Consider the following 22,783-nt stretch of genomic DNA (forward strand, 5'->3'; position numbering starts at 1 on the left):
TTCGACAAAAATATAGTCTGCCGTAAGTCGTCGGACCGTTCAGTCTTTTTCGTTCGAACAGTGCTTAACGAGTAGTGTGTTAGACCGCACACCTTTTTTTAATTCCTTAAGGTGAGTGCTGGTGGTGATTGAATTGAAAGTATATATAACCAAAAAGACAAAATTATAAAAAAAAAGAATTCCAATTAAAAGGAGCTGCCGCTGATTTGAAAAAAAGACAAAATAGTGAAATTAAAAAAATTAAATAATGGAAACTGGAATATTAAAGTCTTAAAAAAGAGTTAGAAGCAGTGCTATTTAATGACATAAAAATACATTGAGAAAAAAAGAAACAAAAAACTACAAATTTATGAAAAATTGAAAACCAATTAAGACCAAGGTGTCAAAAATAAATCAAAAACGATATTTTTTTTGAAATGCAAAAAATTTTTATTAATGAAGAGTGCTTATAATTATGTAATAGGTGTTGGTGTTTTTGTTTGTGTGATGTGATTGAAAATTTTAGACATTTTCAATTCTAGTATACATACACACTTGGCGAAACGAAAAAGAAAATTTCAACGAATATATTTTCAAAATTTTCACGCTGTGTGTATATGCGATGAATGAATGAGTACCTTGAGCAAAACTCTAGCCGTTGCCAGAAAATATATCAACCGAAGAGTGAAGGAATATATTTAAAAACCAACATTTTGTATAGAAGTTAAAAAATTTAAAGTTTTTGAAGAACATTGTCTGTCAAATGTTGTTGAACGCATAAACCTTCAATTATATCAAGCTAAACGGATTATCACCCAACTGTTCTTTTGTTTCAAGGTCTTCAACCCTCTGAACAATGTATACGGGGGTAGTATTATGCTTACCCAAAACGTAGCCCTCAACAAGCACAGTCACATACTACCATTTTTACTTTGCGAATTGAGCATTTTTTGAATTGAATTGAGATTTCAATACCCTTCACGTCTTGTTGTTGGCCAACATAGAATTTGAAATTTGATTTCATGCTATTTTTAGCACCACACAGAATGTATCCTATCCTCATCTATTTAGACCTGAGGAAAACAAACGAAGAAGATGAAATAACAACAACAAAACAGTATGCTATATATATGCTTAAAACGCAAGAGAGTCAGTTTATATGTATGTCAGCTAGTGCTAGTCGAAATATCATAATGAGTGGGTATGGGTGACCCACATAAAATTCATATATTCCAAAAACAACAAAAAAACATATTGAACACTGTCAATGTTGTTGGCAGATCACCCAACAAAAAATCACTGAAAAGCTCTCATAAACAACTCATACTTTGGCAAACAACTTGTAGGAGTTCTCTCATACATGCACACACACAAGCAGACACCCACATTTAAAAAGAGAAAATAGAATTTTTTTTTTAAATATGTATCTCATACACCTACGCCATAGAAACACACACACACACACAAACACCATGCCATACCCAGCCAAAACCCACGCATTATTTTCAACATCTTAGACTTGCATAAATGTTCACACATAATCATTGCTCTCTCCTGTGTTTTAGAAGAGTTTCGATTTTTGGGGTGTGTGGACACACGAAGGCATACGAGCCCGACCAACGATCGATTGCTCGTCATATATATGAGACATGCGCATAGAAATAACCAAACTGATATGGGCCTTATACGGCTTTCACAGGCTCAAATGAGTGCGAGGGAGAAGGCTGGCAAAAGGAAAAAGAGCAAAATTTTCATCAAATTATGATTTCGACATATTTTGGAAAAAATTGTTTTATATAAGTAACTTATATACACATATAGTATATGTATAAGTATTGAAGATTTATGTATATATACACACTAAAGTATATACACTTTTACTTGTATGGTTGTATATAATTCAATGAGAGATGTTCATTGTAGATTTAGTTACTGATATGTATGTGGATTTTTCTCGCATAGGTTGCTTTTTTTATAGCTAACCTAATGTTGTATGGGTGGCTTGATATTGAGAGTGGCAATTGTTTACTCTGTGATTTTCTTTTACATATTTTAAAAGAAAAAATCTAAATGAGTTTTTAAAAAGTTATGGGAAAGTTTAATGGAAAAATATAAAAAAAAAATTCAAGAAAAAACTATTGACTTTTCTAGACCATGTCAAGGCATAGGACTATTCAGTATGCAATCTTAGTGTTTTTTGTGTGTATTTTTTTGAAGACATTTAAAACTATTTATTAAATAAATTAGGGCTAAGGTTATCAATAGATCTTTTTTGTAGGTTATTAGACACAATAATGTAGGAATGAAGGTTATGTTTGATTCAACATTCCAAGAGGATTATTAACATTATTTTTTGATTAATTTAATTTGAACAAATTGCAACACTTCATTATATGAAGTTGTTTGATTTAAATCCGAATATAATCGATTTGTATTTATAGTTTGCCACTGACTGCTAGTTCCAATTTTAAATGTGATTACCCCCTTAATAGCATTTTGAACATTAAAAACTTCTCCTCAAGAGTTGAAGAGCCAAATCACAAGATCAATTCATATGAGGATATTAAAGATTAAAATGCTACCTCGATCATAATTGAAGGCAGCGTTAACAACTTAGTTGAAAACTCAATAAAAATGTACCAAGTTCGCCCAAGCCGAATCTTGAGAACCCCCATATGGTATCTGCTATAAATTAATACAAATGAACTTATATGGCAAATAAGCAACAATTTAAACTTCTAGGGGCCATAGAAGACTGGCCTGGAGACTGGTTTATATAGGAGCTTTATCAGGTTATAGACTGATGTTGACAATACTTACCATGGATTTTGAAAGTCATCATTTAATAATAAAAAATTCTCCGAGTTGTACTGGATGCTTGTTGACAATAAATTATCGATTCAAAATAAATTTCTTTTGTATAATCAAATGATCAAACCAATATGGACCTACGGAATACAGCTTTGGAGTTGCGCTGCCAAGAATGAATTACAAAAGATCCAAAAAACTCAAAATTTAATACGTACCATAGCTAATGCACCTTGGTACATATGAAACACTGCCTACACAGAGACTTAGGAGTGAGGACAATAACGGAAGAAATATCCATCCACGCCCTGAAACATGCGGACAAATTACAGAATCACGTTAACTCTGACTTAAACCATATTGTTCGAAAATATCCAGTCACCAGAAGACTCCAAAGAACTATACCAATGGATCTAGTCCCTTTAGAGGCCATAAATCCGAGGAGAAACGAGAATGTACTTACGGAACTACATTTCTACAACATGAACTCGAACTAGGCTAATTTTCTAGTTTATATTATATATCTATACGTTATTTTAGAATTACTAGATGAGTGTAACTCACAATCAACGCTTCCAGATGCTCAAGATATCAAATCTAGAGATCAGTTTATAAGGAAGCTAAATCAAGTTATACACCGTTTTAGACCATACTTACTACAGATATTGGATATTACTACAGAACACTGCGTGCAGGTAGGAGGCTACCGTAGCGTAGAGATTAGCATGTCCCCCTATGATGCTGAACGCCTGGGTTCGAATCCGGCGAGACCATCAGAAAAATGTTTTCAGCGGTGGTTTTCCCCTCATAACGCTGGCAACATTTTTAAGTTACTATGCCATGTAAAACTTCTCTCCAAAGATAATTGCGAAGGGCCATTTTGTATGGGAGATATATCCAATTCGATACCTGGCGAGACTATCAGAAAAATTTGTCAACGGTGGTTTTCCCCTTCTAATGCTGGCAACATTCGTGAGGTATCATGCCATGTAAAACTTTCCCCAAAGAGTAAAACTTCTCCCCAAAGAGTAAAACTTCTCCCCATAGTACCTCACAAATGTGGCCAGCATTAGGAGGTGATAGCCATCGCTGAAAAGTGGTCATGATATTCTCGCCAGGATGAGACGGCGGTATATTGACGGCGATGAAATATAATTTATCCATAATATTGCTTGGAATTAGATGGCATATTGCCTTTTACACATCGATAATATTGTGGCTAAGATGATACTTAGCTTGCGCCAGTTTTAAGCACTGATTTATTATAATCTCGTATGTTAAGGAACGTTTGGTTCATGCACTTGTAATGTTGTATTGCCTTGAGATATATTCTGCTACCACTGCAAGAAACAGGTTGAAGATTAGACTTGCTTGACAGTATGCATAGACTATGTATAAACTAGAAAAATACGTGACAGTATGTATAGACTAGAATACCCCATACTACGATTGTGGATATAAAAACTAGGGTTTTCATTTTGGATCCTAATTTAAATATTCAATTTAAACCAGGGGATTTCAATGTGACTTTTGATGAAAACCATATTGAACGAAACGAGGTAAAGCAGGTGAGGACGGTCCAAAGTCGGACAAAGTCGACATTTTGATACGCTACACCACATTGAGAATACCGACTAAGTCGTGGAAATTTTAATTTGCTGATCTGAAGAGTCATGAAAGAAACCTTTCTGTCCAAAATTCGTGATGAAAAATCGAAAATATATATAGGTGATCCGAAGAGACATAGAAGAAGATATTGAACAAAATTTTGAAAAAATCTATGAAAAATCCCCTGATAAAGGATGTAAGGGCGAAAATCGCACAAAGCTCAAAATATAAAACCATAACAGAGTTGAGGAGTATGATATGAAAATGAAGCGTTCTTACGAATATACCATTAACTGCGGGTAGACTTCTTTCATATTTATATCAAAATTTGCAAGATATCACTTTTTGATGAAGATTATGCAAAGAAAATTGAAGTATAGTTGATAGTTTTCAAGCAAATATTGTGCAAGTCCCACTCTGGCAAAAAGGGTTTTTTTGGCAATGAGTTTTTCTTTAATTTCCTTACGAAACAAACTTTTTCTTAATGTATAAAAAACTCTTTTAACATATAAAACAATTAAATTTTCAAAAAATTCCTGATAATTTTTATTTTTTTTTTTTAAATATTGAGTTTTGAATTATACAATAAAATTTTTTAATTTTCCATTTTTTAGACTCTTTACCTAAAACCACAAATACACCATGGCTGATGAAGAGGTGAGGTAAGTATCGCAAGCTACATGCATTCTCATAAAGAAACCAATATTTATTAGCATTTCTTTTCTCTCCCTTTCTTTCTTGCTCAACTCTAGTATATCGAAACAAACAACCAATGAAGCAGTTTTATAATGACTTAACAGGGGAAATATTGTGAAGGTGAATATCTTAAAAAAGAGTTAAAAAGTTGCAACAAACCATTCAAGCTTGCTTAAATTTTTTTCCAATGCTTCTTTTTTAACATGCCCAGAGGATTATGAGAAGGATTTATTGAGAATTAGAGCAACGCAAATCATAAAACTTTTCAACTCCAACTTTTATCAGTGCTTAACCCATTATTACTGCTTATAAAAGATATCAGCGAAGAAAATGCAATAAAAATCAAACATAGTCTAAACAAACATTATTCCCAAGAAAACATAAGTCTTTAAGGATTATAAGACATAAGTCTGTTTATAAATCGCTGCATGTGCTTATTGTTTGCATATTTTTTACAATGAATTAAAAACTAATTTCTTCTTTTTTTATGACTTTTATTTTTTAGAAAAAAGCAGCAGCACCGGCACCAGCAGCAGCTCCAGCTGCCGCACCAGCGGCGGCCGCAGCACCTGCAGCAGCTGCGGCTCCAGCCAAAGCAGCTGCCCCTGCTGCGGGAGCGGCTGCCCCTGCTGCTGGAGCAGCTGCCCCTGCCGCAGGAGCAGCAGCACCAGCTGCCGGAGCCGCCCCAGCCGCTGGAGCGAAGGGCGCTGCAGCAGCACCCGCAAAGAATGGCAAAGTCGACGAGGTATCCAGTCGTAAATGTCTTGTGCCAATAGATTTGTGTTCTTCCAAGTGTTATTATTCTACGTCATTTAATGTCTGCCTGTGCTGTTTACATTTTTCGTCACATTGTTTCTACCCGCCCCCCGTGCAAAAGCCACACAACTATAGCTGCAGCAACATCTAATGCGAAAATATTTTTCTCTCACAATGTTATAGGCTAAGAAGGCTAAACAAGCCGAAATTGAACGCAAGCGTGCTGAAGTACGCAAGCGTATGGAAGAAGCCTCCAAGGCTAAGAAGGCCAAGAAGGGTTTCATGACCCCCGAAAGAAAGAAGAAACTCAGGGTGAGTTAACAGAATAACAACACTTAAAATTAGGACCTTTCTTGACATTGGCATTTTTGGTTTTGCTTCTTGGTACTTATAGTTGTTGCTCCGCAAGAAAGCCGCTGAAGAATTGAAGAAAGAACAAGAACGCAAGGCCGCTGAACGCAGACGCATCATTGAAGAACGTTGTGGTAGCCCCAGGAATCTCAGTGATGCCAGCGAAGGTATGTTTGCTCAGATCCATTTTCACAATTCTCTATCAGATCTCGATTATTTTCTATCTCTTGAACTTCAAAACTGATATTAGAAAACCATATCCTCGAAAATTTAGCACATAAAAAAGATACATTCACAATTCACATAACCACAAACTCACACACAGCACTTTTATTTTTTAAAAATCATCATCAAAGTTTCTTGTCATTGGAAAAAGAAAAACAAACTTCTACTCTTTTTGGATCTGGCCTTTAGTTGATAAGTTTCTTTTTATTCTCTCTCTTTCACTCTGTTAAACCAAATTCTAAATTGAAAAAGCCAACGTTCTTCTTCAACTTTTTTAATCTTTTTAATCTTCATTTTGATCCCATTAAACACGATTTGTTATTTGTTGTCTACAGACGCACTTAAGACCATTTGCAAACAGTACCACGAAAGAATTGCCAGTTTGGAGAACCTTAAGTACGACTTCGAATACGTTGTCAAGCGCAAGGATGTTGAGGTACACAAAATCACAATACAAATTAAACAAAAAAATAAGAACTACAGCCACTGCAAATGCCACTACCACTACAAATGCCACTTCTCTCACAATTTTTTCAATTATTTACAATTTCAAACCAAAAACAACAAACAAACAACAAAGCAACGCACTCACTTACCACTTTATATAATTTTTTTCTCTTCTACTACTATTTCTCTTTCTAATAATCTTGTTCTTCAAACTAAAATTGATTGAAAAATTCAAAAAATATTTTTCTTTTGAACAAAACAGACAGCAGAGTAGGGTTCTGAGATTTTGTAATGTTATAAAATAGAAAAAAAATATAATAAAAAAATAAAATAAATTAAAATAAAATAAAATAAAATAAAATAAAATAAAATAAAATAAAATAAAATAAAATAAAATAAAATAAAATAAAATAAAATAAAATAAAATAAAATGAAATGAAATGAAATGAAATGAAATGAAATGAAATGAAATGAAATGAAATGAAATGAAATGAAATGAAATGAAATGAAATGAAATGAAATGAAATGAAATGAAATGAAATGAAATGAAATGAAATGAAATGAAATGAAATGAAATGAAATGAAATGAAATGAAATGAAATGAAATGAAATGAAATGAAATGAAATGAAATGAAATGAAACGAAACGAAATGAAATGAAATGAAATTAAATGAAATGAAACGAAATGAAATGAAATTTTTGTTTTTTTCTTGTAACTTTTTTTTGTATATGTAAATTTTCAAAGCAAAATCAAAGCCCTCACTCCTACAGAACTCGTTGCTGTCTATATGCGATTATAAATTTCAAATTATAGCCAATGCTTAAGAGGCAAGGAAAAGCGTTATGCCGCATTTAAGTGGCACCAGAGTTTTCGTTTATTTTAACCAAAAAAAAGTTTACACTTACCAAACAAATCAAACAACAAGCTCTAGCACTGTTGCACATTTAAGAACACACATTATACAACAACAATCACTACAGCAATGTATAAAATGTTCTTTTTCAAGAGCACCAACACAAAAAAAAAAAAAACAGCGAATTAAAACTGTGATAAAACGCAGGTGGAAATAAGCATTTAAAAGTCCTAAGAAGTTATACACATGCATATACATAGGTACTTGGAATACATTATAAAGGCCCTTGACCCCCTGATAAGAAGTACAATTTAGTCATATATATATACACACATACACACATGCAAAAATATGCTCAAATCACACATATTAGAACAAACACACATGCTTGCACATTAAGACATAAAAATATTTTGGAATTCATATACCTACTCATAGTGTTAGATGGATCCTCTTATCATGTTTTTTTGTAAAAAAAAGAAGAAAAGACATGCATTTTGTTTTGTAGGTTTCTGAAAGAGATTTTATCTATTCTCTCTCTCTCTCTCATCCCCTTCCTGTGTTTTTGTTTATATATCACTTTTTTTTGTCGAAGAGAAACGTTAATATTTTTGTTTTTTGAATTGCCTAATTAGGTACTCTGACTCAGATTTGTAAAGACTATCACAATAAAATCCTCAAATTGGAAGATCAGAAAATTGATCTTGAATATGAAGTTGCCCGCAAGGATTTCGAGGCAAGATTTTTCATTGATTTCTGTTTCATTTCTTTCTTACGGCCATATATATTTTTTTTTCTGTAGATTTGTTGAATTTAATTTTATTTCCTAATAATTTTTTACTCCAAACAGTTTTTGTAAACTTATTTCGATTTAAAAACAAGCAAACTTTCTAAAATATGTGTGTAGATTTTCTTTACCTATTCTTTTTTTTAATAATCTTATTCAACTCAGCTGTAGTTAGTCAATAACCCCTTACAACATTTTTTTAGCTAAAGCCAAATACAAAGCTGTCCTATTTTGATGAGCTATAGCTATGGGCTTTTGCCTTTTCTCAAAGGAAGAGGTTACAAAGAACAATCGCTTTCACCTCAAACTACAAAAGAAATCAAGGCGATTAAACAAGACCTCTCTTGCTACTTGTAGATCCTATTAATATCCCTAATTTGTGCATATCTATACCGTATTTTCTTTTTTTTTGTATTTTGCTATCTTAGAAGAAAGTTTAAGAAAAGGATTTTCTTAAATCTTGTACTTCATTCCCCTTTAATATTATTTTTCTTTCTTTCTTTTGATAAACAAAGGACTTAGTTTGTTTAATTTCCCACCAATAAGCTGTATAACTGATTTTGTTATTTTTCTATGCTTCTTTTTTTTTACATACAAGAAAATTAACCCTGTTTTTTTGCTTTTTGTTCTGTATAAGCTTAAATTGATTTTTGACAAGCTTTTACTAATTATAATTTTTGGAAAAAAGTGTATTTTTTGTATATTTTTGTAAATTTTCTTGAGAAATTTTAAGGGATTTCCATAGAATAAAGAAATCCCTATGTATTTTTTTGATATTCTACAACTACCTTGAAAAAAGGAGTTACTTATTTTTGAAAACTCTTTGTAAAAGGGAGTTATTATTTTTTTTTGTAAAATTATTTTAAGAAAATTTCATTTTGCACAAATTCTCCTTACATCCTTCCTTTCCAAAAAAATTTTACTCGAAACATAGCAGGCATCTCCTACAGATCATCATTTTTAGGGGTTGCAAAAGATTTTCTAATGAAAACATTGAAATACAATATGATTTTAGAATAATCAAAAACCCCCACTAAGTTCGGCCCAGCCGAACTGTAGACACCCATTACAATGGACTTTGGAAAGACAATTTGCAGGAATAATTTGATTTTGTATGTAATTTAATTTAAAGAAAGGCGATCGGTAAATGAATTTGGCTTTTAGGGGATCCTTTGGTTTTAATTGGGCTTTAATCTATGTATACACTCATAGAAAAAAGTTTGCTGAAAATAGCAAACACTGTCTGCTGAATATTAGAAGTTAATTTTGCTGCTATTGCGGCAGTAGTTCTTCTATTACAGCAGAAGTACTCCAATTTCAGAGTAGCAGGCTTACTGCTGAAAAGTCTGTTATTTGCTGAAAATGTCTGCTGCTTAATTATGAAGGGGATGTTAGAAGAAACAAGTAAAAGCGCGTAAGTTCGGCCAGGCCGAATCTTATATGTCCTCCGCCATGGATCGCATTTGTCGAGTTCTCTTCCCGGTGTCTCTTTTTAGGCAAACAAAGGAAAGGATATGATATGCTATTGGAGCTATATCAAGTCATGGTCCGATTAGGACCATAATGGATTGACCACAGTAGAAGTCATTGTGTAAAATTTCAGCCAAATGGATTAAGGATTTCGCCCTTTAGGGGCTCAAAAAATAAAATAAGGAGATCGTTTTATAGGGGGGAGCTGTATTATATTTGACACGTATGTTGATGGTCATGGAAGAAGCCGTTGTACAAAATTTCACCCAAATCAGATAATAATTGCGCCCTATAGAGGCTCAAGAAATCAAGACTCCAGATCGGTTATGCATCGATTTCACTCATACTTGACACAGTTATTGGAAATCATAACAAAATTTGGCAAAATTTGAGTCAAATCGTATAAGAATTACGTCTTCTGGTGGCTCAAGAAGTCAAGATTCCAGATCGGTTTATGTGGCAGCTATATCAGGTTATGGACTGATTTGAACCATACTTGGCACAGCTATTGGAAGTCATGACGAAATGCGTCGTGCAAAATGCGATCCAAATCGGATGGGAATTGCGCCTTCTAGAGGCTCAAGAAGTCAAGACCCCAGATCGATTTATATGACAGCTATATCAGGTTATGGACCGATATTCCACAAATTAAAATTATCTTTTCCAACAAAATTTCTAAAAAAAAAAATTAAAAAAAGAAATGCCTAAAGTAATCAAAACAAGTAACAGGCAACCATAAAAAGAAGCATACAATCTTTTTTTCAGCTGACTTGTGTACTCAGAACAGCAGATTTTGTTAGTTGAAATTGCAGTAAGAAATGTTTGCTAATACAGTAGCCCTATGTTTGCTGAAACAGTAGTAATGTCTGTTTTCCCATTTTTAGCACACAAAAACTGCTGTTTTAGCAAACATTTTTGCTGTTTTTAATAACAAATTTGGTTCAGTGTAGATTGATATCTGATTGCTTTATGGTCAGGGTGTTGAAAGGCCTATATATAAAAACATACGGAGCGGTTGTCAAAATCGTATTCTACGACAAATTCTAAGAAGATTTGTCCAGTAGACCATATTTTTAAAGTGAGTGGATTCATGGTCACATACCAAATTTTAGACAAATTTGCCAAAAAGTTAAATAGAAGTATCGATGTATGGGGTTTTATCCAAATCCAAGCTGATATGGTCTATCTCCAATTCCCAATGCCGCCCCTCAAAACCAAATTTGCCCACAAGTATTTTATTTAACAGTGGGGAGACTTCTACCATATCAATGAGTTCCGCCCTATTCAAGTTGAAGCTCAATGGCAAGGGACCTGACGTTTATATCTTAGTCCGAACGGTGTGCCGCAGAGCAAAACACGTTTTCAGAAAATTTGTAGATAAATGAATACCTCAATAAGTTCCGCCCTATTCAAGTCGAAGCTCAATGGCAAGGGAGCTGACTTTTATATCTTAGTCCGAACGGTGTGCCGCAGAGCAAAACACGTTTTCAGAGAAGTTTTTGATAAATTAATAAACAGTTCGTACACTGTCTTTATATATTTTTTTGACAGGCCATATGGCTGGGCATATGCAAATTTTGCCCATGAACATTCCACTAAGGAACAGGGACAAACTTCTCACATATCAATGAGTGCAGTCCGATTCAAGTTTAAGCTCAATGATAAGGCGTCTCCTTTTTATAGCCACATCCGAAAGGTGTGCCACACCTCTTTGGAGAGAAGTTTTACATGGCATAGTACCTCACAAATGTTGCCAGCATTAGGAGGGGAAAACTACCGCTGAAAATTTTTTTTCTGATGGTCTCGCCAGGATTTGAACCCAGGTGTTCAGCGTCATAGGCGGACATGCTAACCTCTGCCCTACTGTGAGGATATATATACCTGCCTTATAAACTCGAAGATAGACAATTTAAGATATAACAAAAGGAATTATGCAGTATCTATCATACCCAATATTCCATGGTGCAGGTTATGACTTTTGGACTTTGTTGTGTTTCCATGTTGATCTTCTAGATATTAAATTTAATATTTTCCCAAAATTCTGCTATACGTTTTGATTTGAATTATGAAGTAACTATCATACCCCATATTCCATGGTGCAGGTTATGACTTTTGGACTTTGTTGTGTTTCCATGTTAATCTTCTAGATGTTAAATTTAATATTTTCACAAGATTCTGCGATACGTTTTGTTTAGTAGGTTCTTATAATTACAACACAAAAGTATTGTATTGGAAACAAGGCGGATTTAAAAAGGTGGTCTCACGCGAACAGCTGTTTACAGCCGGTGAGGTTTGACGGTATTTAGATGTCAGATTTTTGTTTGTTTTTACTTTGTTGTTATCTTCTTTCTCCTATATTCTCAGCTCATATAAGCACACGCATATCACCCAAATTTCTTTGCGTGTGTTGGCGAAACGTCGATCGTCTTGATGACAAGATGGCGGGTTGCTCCATATGATTTGTGGTTGTTGTACAAATGAGAACACCTTTAATTGTTTCGCCATGTATTAGAAATATGTAATTCTGCTCTACGTTTGGTTACGTAGGCTGCACTAATTACACTACAATATTATAGTGTAATTGGTAATTATGCGATACGTTTAGTTGCGTAGGCTCCACTAATTACATTACAAAAACATTGCTTACAACTTCATGAACATAAAAAAATCATATAATTAAGTTTTAAAATGTATGAAAAAATGTTTATTTAAAGAATATTTCCGAATCTCTACTTTTCGATTATTGGTTACGTAGGTTAACCTAAATTACACGAGGAACATATTTTCACTTAAGAATATGAAGAAAAAAATTATATAATTAACATTGGCGGCCCTTAAAATTTCCTAATAGAAAAAATTAAACGTTCTAATAAACGGAAAATTTTGAGAGGGACATTGTTTACTTTTTTTTTAAATATTGAAAGGCCTTTTCCCGGCCAAACTGGCAGTTTAGTAACAAATTCTATTAGGTTCCAGATGCCCCTTAACCAACAGTTTTTCTTTACAAAAAAAAAAAAAAAAATATTTTCCAGACCTATTTTAAAAATATATTTCCTTTTTATTTCTATTTATTCTATATATTTTCTATGAAATTATCAAAAATTACCCTTTTAATACAAAAAAAAAATCAAACAATTTCAATTAATACTCTATATATGTCTGGTGGTTATGCAAAAATATTAAACAGCCGAACTACAAACTGTATGCAAAGAATATTGGCAACGTCTTTTCAAATTGGAGGGTGATAAATTTGATTTAGAGCATATTCAGAAAGTCAAAGCACAAGAGGTAAATAAACCAAAATTTAAAGAAATCAAAGAAATTTTGGTATTGTTTTTTTTCCTAATTTTCTATAGTTATATACAAATATATTATATATTTTTTTATAATTTTGAGTTTTCTAATACTGTAATAATTCTTAAATAAAAAAAAAAACAACTGCAATGCCATATTATTTTCCCAATTAAAAATCAATATATATACGCCCAAAAAAAAAAAGAGAAGAAAAGTGTTAACTCAAAGCCAAGTTAGGAAGCAAGATCTATTGCTAAAACAACAAAACCCAGCCCTTTTCAATTTCTTAACTAATTCCAAATCAAAACAATGTGGTTTGAAATCTTGAATCCCAAAACTCTTAAATTTTTTTTATTGTTTACAACCAATTTCTACTTATTTTGAGTTTTGTTCTTTTTATTATTATGGCTACTATTACTGATTGTGTGTGTGCGTGTGCCTTTTATGAAACCTTTACTCGAGCTCTGCCCCAAGTTCCTCTTTTACAAAAAGGAAGTATTGGTTTTATAGCCAAACCTTATAAGAAAAAAAAAATGTAAATCCCAGAAACACCAGCACCACCATTATCATGAAACCACTTTACCCATTTCGGGCAATTTTTCTTTCATATTCCCCAGAACATTCAAACACACAAAATATCCCCACACTCTAGAACACATAACATGGAAAATTTTATATATATTTAATTATTAAAAAAAAAAACTATCAATCTATCACAAAATTTCAGGTGAATTAATAGAAATCTGCGAAGAATACCATGAACGTATTTACTATACTGAAAGTTCGAAATTCGATTTGGAATACGAAGTCAGAAAAAAAGATTGGGAGGTACTGCCACAACAAAGAAGATTGATTGCCTTTTCAAATAGTAGAATTTTAACTCAAATGCAATTGACTAATGGTTTATTGTACTTTTTGTAGTGTTTTATGTCCATATGTCCCATGTTGCCGAGACTTTGTGTCATTCTCTGTCGTTATGTTCTATGTCAACATTTTTGCAATCGTTTAAGGCCCACAACAATACATTCACTCCACTCTACTCAAAACCACTTCACTTCAACTCAGTTTCGTATCGTTTCAAGGAATTTCGAAATTTCGCAGCCCATTTTAAGGAAATTTCACAAATTATTGTTTTGTTTTTCGTTTAAGTTTTCAATCGAATTCAATGTCAATGTGTGTGTTTTTTTTTTGTCTCATATTATTATTGTTTATACTATTTGTGAAATCATTACTTTATTGTTCAATACCCCTGTTCGTTCGCCTCCAATATTCCACAGGTCAATTACAAAAAATTTGTCAAGAATATTTCGATCGTATGTATACTTGCGAAGGCCAGAAATGGGATCTGGAATACGAAGTCAAGAAAAAAGACTGGGAGGTATAGCTATCAAATAATTAGACATTCACCTAATATAACTCTTATACAAACATTTTTTTTTTGTTAATGTTTTATATCTTTTATATACAGGGTGGCTGATGAATATTGCTACAATGATGAATATTGCTACATTTTTTTTTCGGTGTATGGAATACATTTTTCTTTTATTCATGTTAAATTAAATTATTAAATTAATTATTAAATTATTATTAATTAAATTAATTAATTAATTAATTAAATTAATTATTAAATTATTATTATTAAATAGAAAAAAAGTTATTACATTTTTTTTTGGTAGCGGCTTTCATCAGCCACCCTGTATATATACATATATTTTTTATTGATATCATATGTATTAGTTTTTTCTTTTTTAATTTTGACTTCACACATGTATCTGCTAAAGTTATTGTAATTTTACTCAATTGTTTTTTTCAACATACATCAATATGTTTTGCTTGTTTTTTTCGATTACAAGAAACTAAATAAGCAAAAGTAAAGAGATTTTATTAAAAATTCCACACTGAATATAACTTTGGTTTTTGCTACAGTGTTTTTGTTAACACAAGCACTGTTCTAGCACTTGAAAAGCTTCTCCACACATAATGTACACAAATAAAAAAAAATATATATATATAATAGAGTCTAGAGAAATTCCATTGTCCCTGCACAACCTTCCACAACCTTTCCCAATTATCCTTTATCCCCATAAGCCACATAACTCTACACAAACAGAAAACACTTAAAAATGAAATCCAAATTAGTTGCAAGGCCCATACATCCGTCAAAAAAATTGGAAAATATTCCTCAGAAATAATGCTGAAAGAAAGGCGACGACATGTCTTCCTCTTCCCACCAATGTGGTGACGACACTCTTCCCACCAGTGTGGTGACATACAGACAACAATGCGTTTTGCTTTTAAAATTTTCTGTTGCAATATTTAAAGAGTTCAACAACTATTCCAGTTTAAATCGCTATAGGCAGCTCTTTAATGCATCCAACAACTATGACCCGATTGCTATTTGTACACTCCTTCCAGTCTGTAACAGACTCAAAACTAGGTGGCTCTTTAATGCATCCTCAAATATGAGCCGATTACGATTTAAAACTAAAAAACTTCCTTCCAGCAGATCTCAACAATGCTAATTTGTCTATGAGCATTTCATTGAGGAACAGCGCTGATACTTTTCCATATCAATACTAGCTGCTCGATTAAATGATAGGGTCGTGCAGCAGAGCGACAGCTAAATACCTCACAAATAACGCCAGCTTTACAGACTTACTTCAAAAAATTTTAGTCCATTTCAGAGTAGCCAAAGAACAAATTCTTTGGTGGAAGTCGACCCCCCAACAACCTTCCAATTGTAATATGATCTCTCTAACAACTAAACAACCGGGTACGTCAAGCAGAATAATCTCCTGAAAAAGTTCTATGTAGTTAGAAAGACCGAAAATTAAAAGACTTAAGTTACGAACTTTACTTTACAAGCTCACGACCTCAAGACTTAGGACACAAACTTAATAGTGCAGATAAGGTTAAAGAAATTGATCGATGTAATGGGAACTCTCCTGAATAGAGGTATGCAGGTGATTCGTGATACTCACGACTGGCTCACGACAGTTATTACGACTCATGAGAAAATCTCGAGTCAACAGAAACTCACGAGAATATTTCGACTTACGAGTCAATCACGACTCACGAGAAAATCATGACTCATAAGAACACTCACGACTCACGAGATTTTTCGACACTTATTACGACTCATGGGAAAATCTCGAGTCAACAGAAACTTACGAGAATATCTCGACTTACGAGTCAATCACGACTCACGAGAAAATCATGACTCACAAGAACACTTATGACTCACGAGATTTTCTCGTGAGTTCTTCGAGTGTCTAGGGTGAAAAGAATTGTTCTCTTGTGAGTGAGCGTGAACGTGAGTTGACATTAAAAGTTGTGCTTGAGTATGAAGAAAACTATTTCTAGTAACTTGCGTGAAGGTGAGTGAAAAAACACTAACCACATAAAGACTAAGGCAAAAATCCTAGTTGCCCGATGAAGAATGGAACGCATGAAGTGGATGTCAACGGAAAGTTGCATTTCTTGCACTGAGTCTATGTCTGTCATGATTAAGACATGCTGTTGTTGTAGTAGCAGTGTGTGGTACACTGAGGCGGCAGCCCTTGCCGATGAAGGAATTCATCGGGTCAATCCGGTACATACAACCGGCTGCCATGGGATTGAGACATGCTCACCTTTTAGAACAACGCAACCTTTCGATTAAAGAAACTGCAAGTGACATTGAGAAAAGTGATCTACATACTATTTATTGACCTTTCGAATTATGTACAAAATAAGTATGTCTACAAAGTCTTATTATAGACTCTTCAATAATATGACCTTTAGCAAGATAAGCGCGAAATTTTACAAGTAAATTTATCGAATCAAGAACATTATCTAAAGACAGCCACACTTGTCACAACACAAAGAAATTTATTCTACACACATTATCCCAAACACATTGCACCAAAACAACTCCAACTTCCTTCTTTGTCCCACGAATTCTACAACATCTCACAAGCCTGCATACAGCCGCACATGCAATGCAATATCAATATTTTAAAAAGTGTGGATTTTTTCTTTATCGAATAGCAGAACGAATTTTCAATATTCAGCCAAGCGCAAATAAGTTGTGTATTTGTTTTTCGTTCTCACACCGTAATATTTGGATAATGATGTATGTTTTTTTTTTTTGTTAGACCATATACATATAATAATGATGTGATGACATTTTATATAATTTCTCAATAATGTTTTGTGTTTTTATTTGTTTTTATATCAAATACTATATCAAAGTTCTCAATGCTAATACAATACAACATTAATAGCTGAAGCTAAAAAAAAAAAACAGTAGCACTCTGTAAATCATGTTCATAACGAATGCCAAAATAAATACATATAGTTTTGTTTAATGAAATGTAATCAGAAGACACAGTAACACCAGAGCACACTCCAGCTTTGTTTTAGAGAAAGATTTTTTTTTTTAATTTTGAATTTTCTATTGTGGAAAAATTAAACCACGATTTCTGAACCTAAATTCAAAATTGTTTTCCGCAACCACCCACCACCACCACCAACCATTATGATCCATTTTTTTGTACTTTTTGTTTTTTTTTTTGTTCGTTGCACAAACAGAAATCTGTGACAAAAGATTTTGTTTTGTTTCATTTAGAACATGCATACATAGAAAAAGTTAATGTGTAAATCAATAAAAGTAATAAATATTTATTTTACAAAAAAAACGAGAGTTGACCAAAGAATGCAACAGTATGGCTCCCATATCAAAGATCTAAAGAAAATCCAAAGTGTTTTTTATTTGTTTATCAAAAAAAAATCTATGTGTGTTTTTTGTTTGTGCGTGTTTCCTTTTTTGTTTTTGTTTATAACAAAAATTTTTATCCTTTAAAGCTCCTTTGATTGTTGAATCTGCCAAAAAGACTAGCAACACTTTATACTAAAGTCCTATTCGTCCGTTAAATTCTAAACAAAAGCTATCCTAGAACCCAGGAAACCCCCAAATTAAAAAAAATATATATAACTCAACCTACAACAGCCAGCCCTCCTTTTGTTCAGTGCAAACTGTGTTGCCAATTGAATAAACCAAAACAAATATTTTGTATAAGGAAATAACTATAAATAAAACACAAACAAATAAAAACACAATACATTAAATGAAAAAAAAAAATGTTTGACATCATTTTAGTACCACCAGCCTATTAAGTACCAGTTTAGGGTTGATTCGAAAAAACCTGGGATGTTTTGATAGCACAAAAGTGTTTGATTTCTATTCTATATATCCTTCACTATTTCTTTCTCTCTCTCTCTATCTCTGTCTGTCTCTTTCTTTGTCTCTGTGATTGTAAGTTTGTGTGCCATACTGTGTGCAGTACCTCGTTTTTTTTAAATGAATTTTTGTTTCTATATTCACCGATATTCACCAATATTTTGTATGATTTTTGTTTTTCGTTTCGTATCACTCTGTTCACTCTACTCTTTTTTTATTGAACATTTTGTGTTGTGTATTTCACACTCACTACAATTGTCACGATTGTCTATACGTTTTGTGTAAATTGTAGATTCTCAGAATAAACCAAATAATTCTAAATGTTATGCTGTTCTAAGTAAGAAATACCCTTCGAAAAAACAGACCAAATTAAAAAAAAAAATATGCCAAAAAATTTTATAGAAAAATCTATTTTAGTCAAAATTACGCTCTTTATTAACCCTTTTACAAAATGAAAAAAAACTGCAGTGTTTATAAAACTAATGGCTTATCTATTTTACTGTGTATCTGTCAATCTGTATCTAAGCTTAAAAGCATGTCAAAATAATAAATCTCTATAAAATTGAACTATAATAATATAATGCATGTCTTGTCTAACTTCTATGGCTTACTTATTTTCAAGCAAAATTATAAAAACATTAAAACATTGAATGTTAATGGTTTATCTTTTTCTTCTATTATAACTTTGAACTTTAGATCAACGATCTCAATGCCCAAGTTAACGATCTTCGCGGCAAGTTGTAAGTATTTGTTAGCTAAACTGTAAATTTTACCAAAAGTCCTTGATAACTAAAATTTGTCGTGTTCTTTTTGCAAATTTATAGCGTTAAGCCTGCTTTGAAGAAGGTTTCCAAGTACGAAAACAAATTCGCCAAGCTCCAAAAGAAGGCTGCCGAATTCAACTTCCGTAACCAACTTAAGGTTGTCAAGAAGAAGGAATTCACATTGGAGGAAGAAGAGAAGGAGGTAAGTAATTCGATTTTGATCACCCATCCAATCAAACACCAAAAAATAGACATTAGACTAGATCAAAACAAAAAGAAAACAACACACATTTAGACTATCAAATAGTCTATTTCAAAAAATATTATATTTTCTCAAAGAGAGTGAAAAAATCCTGTGCATTTAATATCATCGACTTAGCACAGAGTGGTTGGAGTACATACAACAGTCAAACCAAAAGACTTAAGGCACAAACACAAAGCGCGACAACGGGCTCAAAGAATTAATAAAATTCCCGTTGTAAACAAAAGACTTCAGAGACAAACTCCGCTCTGGTTGTACTCTCATCGAAAGACTTAAGACACAAACTTTGACTTAACACCCAAGCTTACGACACAAAGACTTGGGACACAAACGCAGTAACCCGAAGAAGGCACGAAGCTGAAAAAATATTATATTTTCTCAAAGAGAGTGAAAAAATCCTGTGCATTTAATATCATCGACTTAGCACAGAGTGGTTGGAGTACATACAACAGTCAAACCAAAAGACTTAAGGCACAAACACAAAGCGCGACAACGGGCTCAAAGAATTAATAAAATTCCCGCTATAAACAAAAGACTTCAGAGACAAACTCCGCTCTGGTTGTAATCTCATCAAAAGACTTAAGACACAAACTTTGACTTAACACCCAAGCTTACGGCACAAAGACTTAGGACACAAACGCAGTAACCCGAAGAGAGCACGAAGCTAAAAGACTTAAGACACAAACTTCGATTTAACATCCAAGCTTCGCATAGAAAGACTTAGGACACAAACTCAGTTAACTGTATAGAGAGAGAACACGTTAAAGAGGACTCGAAGCGAAAAGACTTAAGACACAAACTTTGATTTAGATTTAGCATACAAACTCAATAAGCTGTAATAGGAAAATCTCATTAAAAGAGCACACGTTAACAAAAGACTGAAGGCACACACATTGGCTTTACATCCAAGCTCACTGATAAAAAACCGAAACACCGAAATAGTAGGAGAACGCGTAAAGAGCACACGTTAACAAAGACTTAAGACACAAAATTTAATTAAAACTCCAGCTCACGAAAGAAAGACTTAGGACATAAACACATTAATACCTAAATAGGAACAGAACTTGTTAACGAGGACATGAAAGCGAAACGACTAAAGACACAAACTTTAACTTAACACCCAAGCTTACGGCACAAAGACTTAAGACACATACGCAGTAACCCGAAGATGAGTTTGACGAAGAGAGCTCAATACTAAAAGACTTAAAACACAAACTTCGATTTAACATCCAAGCTCCGGATAGAAAGACTTAGGACACAAACTCAGTAACCTGAGAGCACACCATTAGAGAAGCTCAAGACACAAACTTTAATTAACACCCAAGCTCACGAAGGAAGGACATAGGACACAAACTCTATAACACGAATAGATAGAGAACGCGTTAAGTGGACACGAATGCGAAACGACTTCAGACACAAACATTGATTTGACACCACTTAACCGAAAAGGAATGCGAACGCGTATGAAAACAAAATGAAGAAAATTATAATAGTTAAAAAATAATTCAATGAAAAATTTCATTTAATTTTATTTTTTTGTTTTAACTTTATGAAATTTATATGACTGAAAATATTTTATAAAAAATGATTTTATAAAACGAAAGTTGCTTTTTTGATACGAATGCAAAATTTTTCAATTCCCGCGGCTTTGATTGAAAAGCTTTTTTATTATCAGTACTTCGTACATAAAGTTAAAAGTTATAACGAACAATTTAGCAAGTTTAGTCACTAAAAGAGATACGCGGGGTACTTAAAATGTAAAAGCGAGACTGTTAAGAAAATCCAACTTTGGTATATGAAACACCTGAGATAAACAATTAAAAATAAAGAAACAGCATTTTTATTTTATTAACTGTTTCTTTCCATATTCTACAACCATTTTTTATATTTTTTTTTTTGTGGTCTTATTTATCACCCAAATAGCCATATGAAACATTTCCAAAGAAATAAACACCATATCCCTTCAAGTGGCATATGAACAAAAATAGTATTGGGTTGCCCAAAAAGTAATTGCGGATTTTTCACATAGTCGGCGTTGACAAATTTTTTCACAGCTTGTGACTCTGTAATTGCATTCTTTCTTCTGTCAGTTGTCAGCTGTTACTTTTAGCTTGCTTTAGAAAAAAAGTGTAAAAAAAGTATATTTGATTAAAGTTCATTCTAAGTTTTATTAAAAATGCATTTACTTTCTTTTAAAAAATCCGCAATTACTTTTTGGGCAACCCAATATAATATCAATTAAATAGATATACAAAATATTTATCAATATTTCCTCAAAGCATAAAAACAGCATCAAACTTAAATATTGCCAGTACCATACTAATGCATTTTATTGTTATTTTTTTTTATATTACCCATAGAAAAAGATTAAAGACAATACACTAAAAGCCAAAAAGTGTAAGATATAAATTTAGATGAGTGTAATGTGTGTCAAAAGAAAAATGTTATGCAATTGTTGTGTCCACTATTTGTATTAAGTGATGAAAATGTCTCACCAGATTGATATGTAGACAAAACAAAAACTTAGTGCTCACTTTATGTAGAAAGAAAAGAACAGAAAATTAGCACAAATATGTATTTTTTTGGGCACCCCTACCAAAATCCTTTCAACTATGAAATTCCTCTTTAGTAAACACTTTTTAGACCTCCATGTGTTGTTTGTTAAACTTTTTTATAAGAGAAAACCAACGTTGTTATATGTTTTATGTTTTTCACATGGCCATTGCAAAATGTAAGATTATTAATAATTTTTATTTGTAACCATTTGCAGAAGAAACCCGACTGGTCCAAGGGCAAACCTGGTGATGCTAAGGTAAAGGAGGAAGCTGAAGTTGAAGCCTAAGTGTTCCCGATTTATACTATTATGACCGTATCCCGCCCTAATTTTAAATAAATCATTTATAACTTTTTTCAACCAATGTACATCTAAATTATATGAAAAAGAAAAAAACAGAAAACATTAAAAAAAAAACACCATAAACACATCTTTATTTCTAAATTTATAAAAATACATAAGAAAACATACAAACATGTAGCATCTATTTTATCTTTATGCAAGCAATGATTGATGATGATGATGATGATGATGGCACGACAATCCCATGTTTAAGAAATTCTATTAGTAAAGAAATAAATCAAAGAAAATAGAAATCGCAGGAAATTATTGGCATATTCCCAAACAACCTGAAAATAATTTTTATGCACATTTCCAAACCAAAAAAAAACAACAACAATATATATGTATATAAAGCACATTTTCAA

At 32.7% G+C, this 22,783-nt stretch overlaps 1 protein-coding gene across 12 annotated transcripts; it reads left to right on the forward strand.

Moving 5' to 3' along the window:
- LOC106082010 (troponin I) lies at positions 1-22,783 on the forward strand. 12 transcript variants are annotated; one of them, XM_059366498.1, is made up of 10 exons: positions 1-111; positions 5,010-5,052; positions 5,597-5,836; positions 6,031-6,159; positions 6,242-6,365; positions 14,553-14,653; positions 19,193-19,236; positions 19,321-19,462; positions 21,883-21,919; positions 22,293-22,444. In XM_059366498.1, coding segments are annotated over exons 2-10 (834 nt in total). In that variant the 5' UTR covers positions 1-111; positions 5,010-5,037; the 3' UTR covers positions 22,295-22,444. The 12 variants fall into 12 exon arrangements, with proteins under 12 accessions (XP_059222481.1, XP_059222476.1, XP_059222478.1 ...); XM_059366493.1 differs by lacking the exons at positions 14,553-14,653; positions 21,883-21,919 and adding an exon at positions 6,759-6,859 and having other exon boundaries at positions 22,293-22,783; XM_059366495.1 differs by lacking the exons at positions 14,553-14,653; positions 21,883-21,919 and adding an exon at positions 8,360-8,460 and having other exon boundaries at positions 22,293-22,783.

Source organism: Stomoxys calcitrans, chromosome 4, assembly GCF_963082655.1.
Source record: "Stomoxys calcitrans chromosome 4, idStoCalc2.1, whole genome shotgun sequence".
NCBI classification, from domain to species: Eukaryota; Metazoa; Arthropoda; class Insecta; order Diptera; family Muscidae; genus Stomoxys; species Stomoxys calcitrans.